This window comes from Eschrichtius robustus, chromosome 17 (assembly GCF_028021215.1).
Source record: "Eschrichtius robustus isolate mEscRob2 chromosome 17, mEscRob2.pri, whole genome shotgun sequence".
In the NCBI taxonomy this organism is placed as follows: domain Eukaryota; kingdom Metazoa; phylum Chordata; class Mammalia; order Artiodactyla; family Eschrichtiidae; genus Eschrichtius; species Eschrichtius robustus.
In genome coordinates this window covers 61,327,801-61,343,875 of record NC_090840.1, presented here as the reverse complement: position 1 = coordinate 61,343,875, position 16,075 = coordinate 61,327,801, and the positions used below count along the sequence as shown (strand labels likewise).

At 33.2% G+C, this 16,075-nt stretch overlaps 1 protein-coding gene across 3 annotated transcripts in view; it reads left to right on the top strand.

Annotated features, from left to right (window-relative positions):
* CSMD3 (CUB and Sushi multiple domains 3) overlaps positions 1-16,075 on the top strand; it is a 1,176,048-nt gene that overhangs the window by 592,006 nt on the left and 567,967 nt on the right. For all 3 annotated transcript variants that reach the window (XM_068525309.1, XM_068525308.1, XM_068525307.1), the window contains one exon: positions 4,217-4,320. In XM_068525309.1, coding sequence (XP_068381410.1) covers positions 4,217-4,320 — 104 coding nt within the window. The remainder of the gene's footprint in view (positions 1-4,216; positions 4,321-16,075) is intronic.

Below are 16,075 nucleotides of genomic sequence, written 5' to 3'. Positions count from 1 at the left end.
TCCATAAACTATGTTGTAAACAGATGTGCTGTTTCCAGGCTTTATTGTTCCATTTATAGAGCACAGGCAGAGTAGATTTAGCATAATTCTTAAGATTCCTAAGCTTTTCAGAACAGTAAATCAGCATTGGCTTCAAGTCAGCTACATATACCCTTAACAAGAGAGTCAGCCTGTCTTTTGAAGATTTGAAGTCAGGCATTGACTTCTCTCTGGCTGTGAAAGTCCTAGATGGTGTCTTCTTCTAATATAGGCTGTTTTGTCTACACTGAAAATCTGTTGATTAGTGTAGCCACATTCATTAATTTTCTTAGCAAGATCTTCTGGATAACTTGTTGCAGCTTCTGCTGTTCACCTTGTACTTTTATGTTATGGAGATGGCTTTTTTTCCTTAAACCTCATGAACCAATCTCTGCTAGCTTCAAACTTTTCTTTGCAGCTTACTCACCTCTCTGAACCTTCATAGATTTGAGGAGAGTTAGGGCCTTACTCTAAATTAAGCTTTTGCTTAAGAGAATGTTGTGACTTGTTTGAACTTCCTTCTAGACCACTAAAACTTTCTCCATATCAGCAGTAAGACTATTTCGCTTTCTTATCATTCATATGTTCACTAGAGTAGCACTTTTAATTTCCTTCAAGAACAGTTTCTTTGCATTTACAACTTGCAACTGATGCAACACACCTACCTTTTGGCCTGTCTCGACTTTTGAAATGCACGCATTTCTCACTAAGCTTAATCATTTCTAGCTTTTGATTTAAAGTACGGGAGGTGGGACTCCTCTTTACACTTGAACACTTAGAAACCACTGTAGGGTCATTATTTGACCTAATTTCAATATTATTGTGTCTTAGGGAATAGGGAGGCCCAAAGAGATAGAGAAAGATGGGGGAACAGCCTGTCAGTGGAGCACTTAGAACACACACAACATTTATCATTTAAGTGTGCAGTCTTATGTGGATGTGGATTGTGGCTCCCCAAAACCATTACAAAGAAACATCAAAAGTCACTGAGCACAGATCACCATAATAAATGTAATAATAATGAAAAAGTTTGAAATATTGTGAGAAGTATCAAAACATGACACAGCCACAAAGTATGCAAATGCTGTTTAAAAAATGGTGCTGATAGACTTGCTTCACCACATTTTTGCCACAAAACTTCAATTTGTAAAAAATACAATATCTGCCAGTCACAATAAAGCAAAGTGCAATAAGGCAAGGTTTGCCTGTAGTTGCTTCAATAAATGGTGCTTGTAAAATTGGATAGCCACATGCAGAAGAATGAAATTTGATCCTTACTTGCACTGTATACAACATTTAAATCAAAATGAATCAAAAACCTAAATTTAAGAGCTTAAAGTATAAAATTCATAGAAGAAAACATAGAAAAAAAATGTATGATATGGGATTTTGCAGTGTTTCTTAAATATGACGCCAAAAGCATGGGAAACAAAATAAAAAATAGATAAACTGGACTTCATTACATTAAAACTTTGTGGCGTCAAAGAACACTATCACAAGAGTGGAAAGACAATTCACATAATGGGAGAAAATATTTGCAAATAATATATCTGATAGGGGATTAATATCTAGAATATGTAAAGAGCTCTTACAACTCAACAACAATAAAACAAATGACAATTTTAAGAGGGGTAAAAGAAAAATAAATAAAAAGGGGTAAATGACTGGAATAGACAGTTACCAAAGAAGATACACAAATGGTTAATAAGTACATGAAAAAATGCTCAACATCATTAATTAGAGAGATGCAATTAAATCCATAGTAAGATACCACTTTACACCTACCAGAATGGGTATGATAAAAACAAAACAGAAAATAACATGTGGTGAGGATATGGAGAAATTGGAACCCTCATGAATAGCTGCTGGAAATTTAAAATGTTCAGAAGCTCTGGGAAGCATCTTGGCAGTTCTTCAAAATGTTAAATATATGACCCAGTAACTTCACTCCTAGGTATATATACAATAATTGAAAACAGGGATTCAAATAAGTACTTTTACACCAATCTTCATAATAGCAATATTCACCATAGAAAAAAGATAGAAACACCCTAAGTGTCCATCAACAGAGTAATGGTTAAACCAAATTAGGTGTATACATACAATGGACTATTATTCAGCCATAAAAAGGAATGAAGTTCTGATACACGCTATAATGTAGATGAACCTCAAAGACTTTGCTTAGTGAAGTAAATCAGACACAAAAAGGCAAATATTGTGTTATTCCATGTATATAGAATATCTAGAATATGAAAATTTGTAGAGACAGAAAGTATGTTGGAAGTTACCAGGAGATGGGGGAAAGAGGAAAATGGGGAGTTATTGTTATGGCTTAATGGTAACAGGGTTTTGGTTTGGAAAACTTTTGGAAAAAGACGGTGATGGTTGCATAGCATTGTGAATATATTGATAATTAATGCCACTGAATTTACACTTAAAAATAGCTAAAATTGATTTTTTAATATATATTATAGTTAGCACAATAAAAAATAGTAAACAAAAATAGAGAAGACATATAATGTTAGAAATAGAAATAGGACAAGAGTACAGACAACATAGGCTAAAAGAAAGCGAATAATTATATGACAATAAATTTGAAAACTTTTTCAGCATTGACATGTTTCTAGGAAAATTAAAATAACTTTAATTGAGTCAAGGAAAAAAGGAACATAAATGACAAATAAACATATGAAAAAAGAACTTAATTACTAATGAAGAAAATGCAAAAAAAAAAATCGTTTTTTACACCCTCTAGATTGGTAGAAATAATGAAACCTAATGTACACAAGTTGTAGGCATTTAAATTGGTAAAATAATTTCCAAATCATATGGCACAATATTATGAAATTTAATTTTTGCTTTGTTATTATCCAGAAATTGCACTCATAAGTACATATATAACCTAATACTTGTACATTTGAACCAGAAAATATTTAATATTGGTTGTAACCATGTTGCTTATGATAGCAAAAAAATGGGAACAACTTAATCTCTATTAACAGGCGATTATTAATTGAGAATACTTATATTTAACTCAATGTAGAACAGGGAAACATTTACTTTTAAATTGTAGCCATGTAAAATTCAGTGTTTTTATATATTCTGCATTTAAACCTGACCAAAACAGTTGCTTTAATTAATGATAATAAAAAATGATTTAAAAATCAAGAAATAGACATAATCAAAAATTTGGTTTTTTGTTACGAAGCTAAAAAGAGTCAGGGTATGAAATCCCTCATTTTCTTAAGAATTTCTTTTTATGATACCAAAGTAACAATTATAAAAATTAGTTTTTAAATAATAATTTTAAAAAATTTAAAGCTTTTTTTCATTTATTCTCTAGTACTATTGGTAACCTCAGCCATTCATTTTCTTTAACTGGTGTTGAATAATACTTTATTATAAATTATTTTTTGCTCAAGCCATTATTATATATAGGATGATATTTATGTAATTTTTTCTTATATGGATTCTTGATTATATTATTCTTTAATATTATATTGGGTTTCTAATTTAAGAATTGCAATTTAATTAAATATGAATTTTTACATAGATATATAAACAATAAATGAATGCATGAGTATATTTTGATAAGAATTAATATTAATTTTTTTGTTATGGTATAATGTGTCTCCCAAAGAATTGTGCTCCTAGTTTTGCCAGCAAAATATAATATATATGAGGGATTCTGTTATTAAAGGATATACAGAAATAAACCTGATGCCTTTAAATTTAGTGATCTAGATTCAAATTTTGCTCTCACATTTTTTAAGCTTTACTATTTCATGGAAATAGTATACTCTGTGTTTTTCTGTGCTAGCTTGTAAAAACTTATGCAGATGTAACCACTCTTCAGGTACATATACTTTTTTATAAAGCCTTCTTAAATTAGATTTGCATTCAAATTCTTCAAATAAGAGTATCCTATAAACAGAAGCCATGCCATTTCATTGAAAAATTATTACAGAAGATACAATAGAGTAAATAAAAAATATGTTATAATTATAATGATTGAATTTTAGGAATAGTCTCACATGATCTCCTGCCATAGTTTGAAATTCTTATACAGATAGCTATAGATCTGTAGATATATAGTATGTCCACAGTGCATTTTAAATGTTTTTCTCCCATTGCTCTTTTGTTTGCTTTTATTATATAATGAAATATATTTGAGAGGTTTGTTTCTGTTTATTGCTAGGTTATCCAGATAAATTTTGAAGAATTCGATCTGGAAATTGGCTATGACACCTTGACAATTGGTGATGGGAGCGAAGTTGGAGACCCAAGGACAGTGCTCCAAGTGTAAGTTCTCAATGTTTCTTTCTTGACTTAACCTATTAGGTCTTTATAAAATTGTATGAAATTTTACTTTTTCTTTTCTTTCATTGATTCTTCCTACTATCACCAACAGAAGAAGCATAGTACCTTAGTTATGATCATCAGCCTGCATATAGTATATTTATTAGTCCTTCTTCAGTGGTGCTTAAGGTACTTGATCCAAACACAGTTACTTAGAATCCATTTCCAGAAAGGAGCTCATTGGCAAAAGAGACCTAGGGTGAAATTGCAGAGTGGCTGATTGGCCTTATTTTGGAAAGTACCTTTGCCCTCACAGAGTTTTAGAATAGACTGGAAAAAACAAGCATGAAATTGATCCCAGAGACAGTAATAAAGACCTGGTCATCAAGATCTGTAGTTGAGAGTTTATCAGTGGTTTGACATGAAGTAGTTAGCAATGAACAGCTCTTAGAGTTGAGCTAATATACTAAAAAGGTTCTTAATGTGAACAAAAAGAATGAACATAAATTGAGAAAAGGGAAATGTTAGGAACTTACCACCAAATCCTTGGCTATCCATTCCAATAATCTACCTCTGATAATGGCAAGAAGAAATGTCCAGGGCAAGTATATTTTTTTTTCTGTGATGAACCTCAAAAGGTTATGATATGCTTTCTCTCAGTATTCCTTTCATAACTGTTGATTTGCAATACAGGCTTTATCAGTGAGGTGTTTCTCAAAAATGGGGTCTTTTGCATCACAATTACCTGGTGCACTTTTTAAAATGTAGTTATCTGGACCCCTCCCATTATGTCTATTAATGTTTGTTTTATATATTTAGGTGGTCCTATGTTGGGTGCATGGATATTTACAAATGCTGTATCCTCTTGTTGGATTGATCCCTTTATCATTATGTGATGCGCTTCTTTGTCTTTTGTTACAGTCTTTATTTTAAAGTATATTTTATCTGATGTAAGTACTGCTACCCCAGCTTTCTTTTTGTTTTTATTTGCATGAAATATCTTTTTTCATTCCTTCACTTTTGGTCTGTGTGTGTTTAGATCTGAAGTGAGTCTCTTATAAGCAGCATAAAGATGGGTCTTGGGTTTTTTTGTTTGTTTGTTTGTTTAATGATTGTTTAATGATTTTCTTTAGTGTCATGTTTGGATTTTTTTTGTCTTTATTTTCTCTTTTCGTCATTTAACCTTCACACAGGTTTTATAAGTGATTGATCCACTACCATTACTATATATTTGCCTTTTCCAGTGAGAATTTTAGTTTCATGTGTTTTCTTATTAATTAGTGCCATTTCATTTCAGCTTATAGAAGTCCCTTTAACACTTCTTGCAGAGCCAGTTTAGTGGTGGTGAACTCCTTTAGATTTTGCTTGTCTGGGAAACTCTTTATCTCACTTTCAATTCTGAATGATAACCTTGCTGGATAGAGTATTCTTGGTTGTAAATTTTTGTTTGTTTGTTGTATTTTGTTTCAGCACTTTGAATATATCATGCTGCTCCATTCTGGTCTGCAAAGTTTCTGCTGAAACAATTGCTTCCATTATATTAACTAGTTGGTTTCCTCTTACTGCTTTTAGTACTCTCTCTTTAATTTTTGACATTTTACCTATAATGTGTCTCTTTGTAGGTCTCTTTGGAGTCATCTTGTTTGGGACTCTCTGTGCTTCCTGGATCTGGATGTCTGTTTCCTTTCTAGGATAGGGAAGTTTTCAGCCAGTATTTCTTCAAATACATTTGTTCCCCATTCTCTCTTTCTTCTACTTCTGGCATCACTATAAAGCAAATATTCTTGTGCTTGATGTTGTCCCAGAGGTCCTTAAGCTATCCATATATAATGTTTTTTCCCTTTTTGTTCTGATTGGGTGTTTTCCATTACCCTGTCTTCCAGATTGCTAATCATTCTTCTGTATCATCTTATCTGCTATTGATTCCCTTTAGTGTATTTTTCATTTAATTTATGTTACTCATGTTATTTCATTCTTTAGCTGTGATTGATTCTTTCTTATATTTTTTTAACTCTTTGTTGAAGTTCTCACTGTGTTCATCCATTCTTCTCCTGAGTTCAGTGAGCACTTTTATGACCATCATTTTGAATTCTTTACCAGATAAATTACTTATCTTCATATCATTAAGGTTTTTTTTTTCTGATGTTTTGTTTTTTCTTTTGTTTGGAGCATATTTTGTCTCCTCATTTTGCCTAATTCTCTGTGTCTGTTTCTATATATTAGGCAAAACTGCTACCTCTATCAGTCTTGAAGTAGTGACTTTGTGTAGGTGATGATCCTTCTCATTCAACCCTGACCTAGCTCTTTGTTGTCTCTTAAATCTTTTTGGTTGTATATACTGCCGTATTTATTCCTGATTTGCCCCTGCCGTTCAGCATGTGCCAAGACCTGTCAGTGTTCCAAAGAAAGGAATTCAGTGATCACCTAGTTTCAGGCTGATTGGATGCCAGACCCTCAGGCAGAAGCTTTTAAAGTTTGCAAATATATACAGTCCTGAGGGGCTGCAGTTGTAATCCCTACTGGCCTCCAAACCTCTTCTCCTCTTTCCTTTCCTTTTCTTTTTAATTTCACAAGAAGTTCTCCTAGTACTGTTATTCCAGAATCCTGTAATAACCCCAAGGATTTACCTTATGTGTACATTGTAGACCCAATACTACTCCATCTTAGTTGTTATCTTTTCAGGAAAAAAAAAAAAATTCCCTTCTTTTCTTACTTATCTTTATGCATTCTTGACCTCAACTTCAACTTTCTCCTCCACCTACTCATGGATATCATTGATCAACCATAATTTTGTTGTTTATCTGTGAGCCTACTACAATTCCACTTTGTGCTTCCTAAGGTAATGATAGACAAAGGGCCAGTATTTTACATGTTCTTCATATTTGTTTATGTTGTTCAAATGATTTGTAACTCCACCCCCCTAAAAATACTCAACATTTTTATCAGGATGATGTACGTGGTAGACATTTCACCACGTTAGACTAATATCTTTCAGAAATAATATATAGTTCCTCCTAGATTTCTTTGTGGTTTAGTACCTGATAGTTTGGATTTCATTATACTGTAATATTGTATTAGAAATTGACAGCCACAGAACTAATATGATCAGTAAGTATGTTTTTTGGTTGTTGTTTGGGAAGTGCAGTCATCCCTTGGTATCCACGGGGTATTGTTTCCAGGAACTGCCACATATATCACAATATGCTCATGCCCAAATCCCATAGTCAGCCCTCCATATCCATAGTTCCACATACATGGGTTCAACCAACCATGGATTGTGTAGTACTGTAGTATTTATTGGAAGAAAAATCCATGTATAAGTGGACCTGTGCAGTTCAAACCCATGTTCTTCAAGGGTCAACTATACAGTGTTTTAAATAATTGAAAATTACATATAAAAAATCTGAATTTGTTGTTTCTTTTGACAGACTGGCCACACTAGGACTGGATTATCACATGGCAAAATTTGCTGGAACTCTCTTCTGCCCTCTTCAGAGAGCCCATAGGTTCTCATGGCCCTTAAACCTTGTATCATTTTTCACTTGAGCATCTAAGAACCCTTGCATTGCCTGCCTGGGCCTATAGGCATGTGACACATGATACAACACAAAATTTGGTGTATTCCTTAAATTTATTATTTATTATTTCCCAAATAATACATGTATTTGTTCCTTTATCTGACACTTTAGAAAAGTTGACGTTTCTTGGGCATTAATGATAATATAGCAAATTTTGTAAGTGATCCTCACACATTCTGAGACCTATCTTTCTACATGTTTGTTTGATAGATCACATTATATGAACTTCAAAAATGAAACTATAAGACATGTATGTGATGGGACATATTTTCCTTTTTTCTGCTTAAGATAGAGGACTAGAATTCAGGTTTAGATTCTTCAAAGCATGGACAGGGAAAGGCAGGATAGCTAGTCAGTTGACTGAAGAATATTTCTTAAACATCTTTTTTACTATATCTACCACTAAATAAAGCTTAGTATTTCAGAATCTAATGAAATAATAGATGTCATCTTATACAGCTAATATCCCAGATCATAGATGCTGTATACTCCTTTAGCCACTGCCTTAAAGAATCTGTGAGATAATTAATATCATAAAACTACAGGCAGAAAAGTTATAGACATATAAATTTACAGTAATCTAATAAGACACAGAAGGAAAATATCCAAATTATTATCTTAAATACCCAACCATTAGAAATGGTAAGCATAAAAGAGTACATTTATTGGGATTAAGCAGTAATCTGTACAATCCCACATGCTAAAAGAAAAAAATAGTATTATGTTTGAACCATATAATTTAATCTATTCTAATGTTAAAAAAATTATATAGACAATAATGAATTCTGATATACCTGTTGATATTTTCTTCATAGAACAAATTATTGTATTAATAACACAGGATGGTTATTAATTATTATTTTCAAAAGAATACCAAGTTTCCAAAAGGATTTCCCTATACTATCATATTCAAAGTTCACATTGAGTACTTCACCTCCAGTAGAAATAAAAATTAAAGCTTTATTCTGTGACCGTTACTTTTTAGACTGCTCAATCATTGGATCTAAATTGGTCCCTTAGTGAGAGCGTGGGAGGGCTAAGAGAGAGTAAGAAAGATAATACATTATGTTTAAATAACCAGAAGACTATGAGATGAGCGCACGAGTGCACACGCACACACACACACACACACACACATATTTTTAGATGCAGACGTCATAATCGTATATATATTATGTTTTTGCAAAACTCAAAGTAAGAAGAATTAGGGCAATGATATTTACTATATAATTTTAAGTATTAAGAGGAAAACCCCTTTATATTTTCAATATAGCCATACATTTTCTAAAAAAATGAACTCTTCGCTAATCACAAGAACCTCTTTGTAAACATGCCACAGTCCTTCACTTTCTGCACACCTTCTTTTAAGAATTTTGACCTCAGTTGCTTCAAAAAGATCTAGTAAAATTTTTATTAGTGGATTTTCTGTGCTTTTCAAAATTCTTATCAAGTGCAGATAATGTCTCTGTTTCCTTTTATTTTGGAAGACAGGGTGAATAAATTTTTTAAGTGATTTTTTAAATCCTTTGTTGTATGAATTGGATCAAGTAGCAGATGACATGAGAAGTATTGGATAATTAAATGAAAGAAATAGGTTCACAATTGATTTTTTTTTTTTTTTTTTTGAGGATGATCCCAAAGTTAGGTAGGCGACATAAGACCAGATAAAGAACAAATACGTTAATGAGAAGAGGTCTTATGACCTGAATGAATAGTCAAGTGGAAATAGCTGTATTTTACAGACTAAGCTTCTGCTGCTGGTAGAATAAACGAAGAAAAAAAATTACATTTTTCCTTTTCTCACATTCCTGTCATCATATTGTCCCTAGTTTGCACAGTAGTTCTATTTCATTACTTGTTATAATTCCTTCACTCTGAGAAGTGGTATTAATTTTGAAAAATCTGTGAATTTTTTTATATTTGTCTGTCTGTAACCAGAAATATGTTTCTTAAACATGCTTTTCTTCCTCAGAACACAATTACACATTTCTGAAAATATAACTTTCTTTTCCTTGAGTGAGGGTGACTACAACAGAACTTAGGTAGCACCCACCTCCTAGAGGTGTTCAAATAAAAGCTGTCTGACTAGCTAACAGAGATTTTACAAACTTGAAGTTAGGTCAAAGGTTCCTCTGAACTCTAAGAGTCTGTGGTAAGAGAACCTATTGGATTTGTATCTACCAAAGAAGCTGATATAAATTTGAGTGTACCTGAAACATATTTTTTAATAAGTTTAAATTTCTCAACAGCAGGCCCACTCATCTGGACATTTACAAGGCTCAGAGTAAGAATGCAGATAGAATCTCACATATCAAATGTCTAAATATTAAAAGTTATAAATTAAGCTACATATTGTTAAATACAATATGTTCCATCCTCCTACCTTGACAAATACACTTTCATAACAACCTAGAAGGACAAGTTTAAATTTAGAATTCTGGGACTTGTGTGATTTTCTTGTTGGGACATGAAGATATAGGAAAGTGGTCCCAGCCCCAGCCTGCACCTGGCCACCCTCTATTCCCAAACTCAGCTCCATCCTTCACGATGCATGTAGACTTCCCAGCCTACACATTCAAGCTGCCACACCTCCCTGCAAATACTGCCCACTGGGTCTAGGAGTGCACATATGGGTCATGTGTTCTGGCCCTGGGAATGTGGACCTGGAAAAGAGGCCTATGAAGGTTCAGGTAGCAGGAAATTCCAGGGTACCAGGTACCAATGAGTTGTAGAACAGTAGTTTTTAAACAAACTATAAAATAGAAGATTTGTTTTTATTTTTAATTCGTCTTGAAATGATACTTTTACAAAGTGAAAAAAATTTCTAGAAAAATGAAATAAAAACACATATAAATACATTCCAAGTTTTTTTTATTATGAAATTCACCAGACAGAATTACTCTTTCAAATTACTCTAGAAGTTTGAAAGATTTGCTCCCAATTTCAGTTCTTACCACATTGTGGGCTGGAAATTAGTCCAGGATCTCATAGGGGAAGTGAGCAGGCACATCCCTGGGCAAGAGGTGGGCTACAGAATGGTCAGATAAAGGGATCAGGGAAGGGGCCTATCTTGCCCAAGTTTAAAAACAGTATTGCATATGTCATGGTTAATGGTCGAGAACTTATAAAAAAAAAAAAACAGAAAAACAGTTGAAGGGAATTTATTTTAAATAATGTTCTTCTAATGGGTAAAATTAGTCTCCATTTAGACATTTTATTTGGCAAACTGTTAGTCGTCTACATATTCCTTTTTGCGTTTTTCTTAAGTGTGATCCATGTGCTAGAGACTAACTTTCGGCACTAAAACTATCTTTTCAATAAATTTATTTAAAAATATTAAATAGCCGAAAGTCAGAAACATAGTAAAACACGGAAAATATGTTCATTTAACAGAGAGCCGTGTAATCTCATATTTGAAAGTATTTTATAAGAGGATGAATTCAACCTATATATTTAAGTTTATAAGTTCTGATTAGTTTAATAAACACAGGATACCTCATTTTTTAAAATATTTAACCAGATAAGGAACATTCCAGCCTATTCTATTTAGGTCATAGGATTGAATTAAGCATTGGAAGTAAATGGTGTTTTCGCTTCCAATTTTCCTTCAATATTTAGGTTCTAAAAGTTAAAATCAATTGTCATATTCTATTCAATAAAAAATGTAGTCCATATAGTCATAACATGTTCAACAGCTAAAATAGTCCTCCAAAAATGAATTAATTATGAAAAGTTTTTAAAAATAATTCTTATAATTTCTTCCCCTTAAGTACAAAGTATATCAGTTTTGCAATTCAGTAACTTATAAATAATTTCAGTGTGCCGTATCTCTTTACCTTGAAATTTTGGTTCCGAAGAAATACTCATGACACAGTTATAAGCAATACATTTATTAAGTAACAGAGAATACACTGTAATTACACATCGTATGCAGTACTAAGTACTCCATATAATTTTATCAGATGAAAATTCCTAAAATTATGTGAATTTAAGCTGCAAACTTAAATTCACAATTCAAAGATTTGTTGCTTCAGCCATTTGCTGTATCGTACTGTATTGTTTATTTGTGGCCTTTTCTTTCTCACTCTCATGCTTGTTAATTTTCTCTCCAGTGAACTTACTTGAAGGGCATTTTTTTTTTTTTTTTCTCCAATTTGAAGTAGCATTTTTCATTCATGGCAGCTTCATGGTGGTATAGGGACAAGTGTCAATAGAGATCAGAATATAAACTTGACCAGTTGATAATAATTCAGATAATGGATTTCAAACATCACATTAATATCTTTTAAAGACTGTGAAAAGAAGTTTAACTTTTTCACAGATTGTTTTACATGTGCTATTTTCACACTTATGTATAAATTCACCTGATGGTAAAAATGGATGTAATAAATTTGAGAGAACTAACAGTGATGATTGTACAATTACAGACATTGAATACACTTCCAACCCTCATTTCATCTGCATAAAGAAGGGAAGAGTTGTTGATTACTTGTCCAACCTTCTCATCTGTATGGCATCAAACTGAGATAATAAAAAATGCATCCTATGAGAAATGTGATTCTCTTTCCTTTTCCTACCTTTTCTCTCACACACTTTGCTGTTCCATTAATGGAGTTGCAGTAACACTATAAAGAATAATTAAGTGAACACTTGCAAAATAAAAAATAGAAAGAAGACTCTTCTTTTCCAAGATGCTCCTGGAAATTTTATGAGTATACGTTGATATTGGATGACACTGTATTTGAACAAACGTCTTACAGAAGGTGAACAAAAATGTTGTCTTAGATATCCAAACATGGTTCTTTCCTATCACTATCAAATTCTGATTTGTCCTGAAAAATTTTACAATGTAAAATCTCATTCTCAGATATATGTTAGTATGGGCTAACAACACTCTTCCCAGGGAACTCTTCTTTTTATTTTATTTATTTATTTTTTAACATCTTTATTGGAGTATAATTGCTTTACAATGGTGTGTTAGTTTCTGCTTTATAACAAACTGAATCAACTATACGTATACATATATCCCCATATCTCCTCCCTCTTGCATCTCCCTCCTACCCTCCCTATCCCACTCCTCTACGTGGTCACAAAACACCGAGCTGATCTCCCTGTGCTGTGCGAGCTGATCTCCCTGTGTGATGAGGCTGCTTCCCACTAGCTATCTATTTTACATGTGATAGTATATATAAATCCATGCCACTCTCTCACTTCATCCCAGCTTACCCTTCCCCCTCCCTGTATCCTCGAGTCCATTCTCTACATCTGCATCTTTATTCCTGTCCTGCCCCTAGGTTCTTCAGAACAATTTTCTTTCTTTTTTTTTTTTAAGATTCCATATATATGTGTTAGCATATGGTATTTATTTTTCTCTTTCTAACTTCACTCTGTATGACAGGCTCTAGGTCTATCCACCGCACTACAAATAATTCAATTTCGTTTCTTTTTAATGGCTGAATAATATTCCATTGTATATATGTGACACATCTTCTTTATCCATTTATCTGTCGATGGACACTTAGGTTGCTTCCATGTCCTGGCTATTGTAAATAAAGATGCAATGAACATTGTGGTACATGACTCTTTGAATTATGGTTTTCTCAGGGTATATGCTTAGTAGTGGGATTGCTGGGTCGTATGGTAGTTCTATTCATAGTTTTTTGAGGAACCTCCATACTGTTCTCCATAGTGGCTATATCAATTTACATTCCCACCAACAGTGCAAGAGGGTTCCCTTTTCTCCACATCCTCTCCAGCATGTATGGTTTGTAGATTTTTTGATGATGGCCATTCTAACTGGTGTGAGGTGATACCTCATTGGAGTTTTGATTTGCATTTCTCTAATGATTAGTGATGTTGAGCATCCTTTCATGTGTCTGTTGGCAATCTGTATATCTTCTTTGGAGAAATGTCTATTTAGGTCTTCTGCCCATTTTTGGATTGGGTTGTTTGTTTTTTTTGGTATTGAGCTGCATAAGCTGCTTGTAAATTTTGGAGATTATTCCTTTGTCATTTCCTTCATTTGAAAATATTTTCTCCCATCTCTCCCATTCATTCTTTTAGATGTAACTGTCCAGTTTTCCCAGCACCACTTATTGAAGAGGCTGTCTTTTCTCCATCGTATATTCTTGCCTCCTTTATCAAAAATAAGATGACCATATGTGCGTGGGCTTATCTCTGGGCTTTCTATCCTGTTCCATTGATCTATATTTCTTCTTTTTATTTTAAATACACACGCATGCACACACATGCACACACGCAAACTCTACTTTGTGTTAGTATATTTTAAATAAATATTTTCTTTATTTTAATATTTAAGAAATAATATTCATACTAGATTTATAGAAAAGGTAGCTGTTTTTTTATGTTCATATATTATTGTTATTGCTCTTAGCTCACTGGTGCATATGTTTTAACGAGCTACTTTGTTGAAGATATATTATTTTATAAAATTTTTCAACAGTTTACTCTTTCAAAATGCCACCTTGGTATCAGACTACTATATGTGATATTTGCCTTGAGCAAACTCTCCTACAACCAGGGACTTACACCTTCCCAAATTTGCTCTTGTACCTTCCCGTTAATAATGAAAATCTAAATATCAACCGACCCCATGGGCTAATGAAAGAAGGGAATATACTAAATATAGCAACAAGGCAATATTGTTAGAGATTGATGGCCACAGTATAAAAAGGACTTAGAAAAATTGACCATTCAGAAAAATCTTTCACCCTTTATATGAAAGTTATCAAATACAAAAAAACATATTGTGTTGGCCAAAGGGTTCGTTCATTTTTTTCCCTAAGATGGCTCTAGTAGCGCTTAGTTGTCTTTAACTTCATTCGAAACAATTTTGCTAGATTGTATTGTCACAGCTGTCATATCAGCGTGCATTAAAAAAAAAAAAACTTATCAAAATTGGAAAATTTTTGTATAGCCATTTTAATATTGAAGATGGAAGAAAAAAAGCAACATTTTTGGTGTATTATGCTTTATTATTTCAAGAAAGGTAAAAACACAACTGAAATGCAAAAAAAGATTTGTGCAGTGTATGGAGCAGGTGCTGTGACTGATCGAACGTGTCAAAAGTGGTTTGCGAAGTTTCGTTCTGGAGGTTTCTCGCTGGACAATGCTCCACGGTCGGGTAGACCAGTTGCAGATGATAGTGATCAAATTGAGACATTAATTGAGAGCAGTCAACATTATACCACACGGGAGATAGCTGACATACTCAAAATATCCAAATCAAGTGTTGAAAATCATTTGCACCAGCTTGGTTATGTTAATCGCTTTGATGTTTGGGTTCCACATAAGTTAAGAGAAAAAAACCTTCTTGACCATATTTCCGCATGCGTTTCTCTGATTCTCTACTTAAATGTAATGAAAACGTTATGTTTTTTAAACGAATTGTGATGGCCGATGAAAAGTGGATACTGTACCATAATGTGGAACGGGAGAGATCATGGGGCAAGCGAAATGAACCACCACCAACCACACCAAAAGGCCGGTCTTCATCCAAAGAAGGTGATGTTGTGTATATGGTGTGATTGGAAGGGAGTCCTCTATTATGAGCTCCTTCCGGAAAATGAAACAATTAATTCCAACAAGTACTGTTCCCAATTAGACCAACTGAAAGCAGCACTTGACGAAAAGCATCCAGAATTAGTCAACAGAAAACGCATACTCTTCCATCAGGATAATGCAAGACTGCATGTTTCTTTGATCACCAGGCAAATACTGTTACAGCTTGACTGGGAAGTTCTGATTCATTTGCCGTATTCACCAGACATTGCCCCTTCAGATTTACATTTATTGATATTTCAGTCTTTATAAAATTCTGTTAATGGAAAAAATTTCAATCCCCTGGAAGACTGTAAAAGGCACCTGGAACAGTTCTTTGCTCAAAAAGATAAAAAGTTTTGGGAAGATAGGATTATGAAATTGCCTGAAAAATGGCAGAAGGTAGTGGAACAAAATGATGAATGCATTGTTCAATAAATTTCTTGGTGAAAATGAAAAATGTGTCTTTTATTTTTACTTAAAAACCAAGGGAACTTTTTGTCCAATCCGATATCTTCTTACTGCTCTTATTTCTGCCTTGCACTCCTCCTTGTCCTCCTCCATTACACTCACACACACACCCACACACACACTCATACACACTCACAATCATTTTAGGT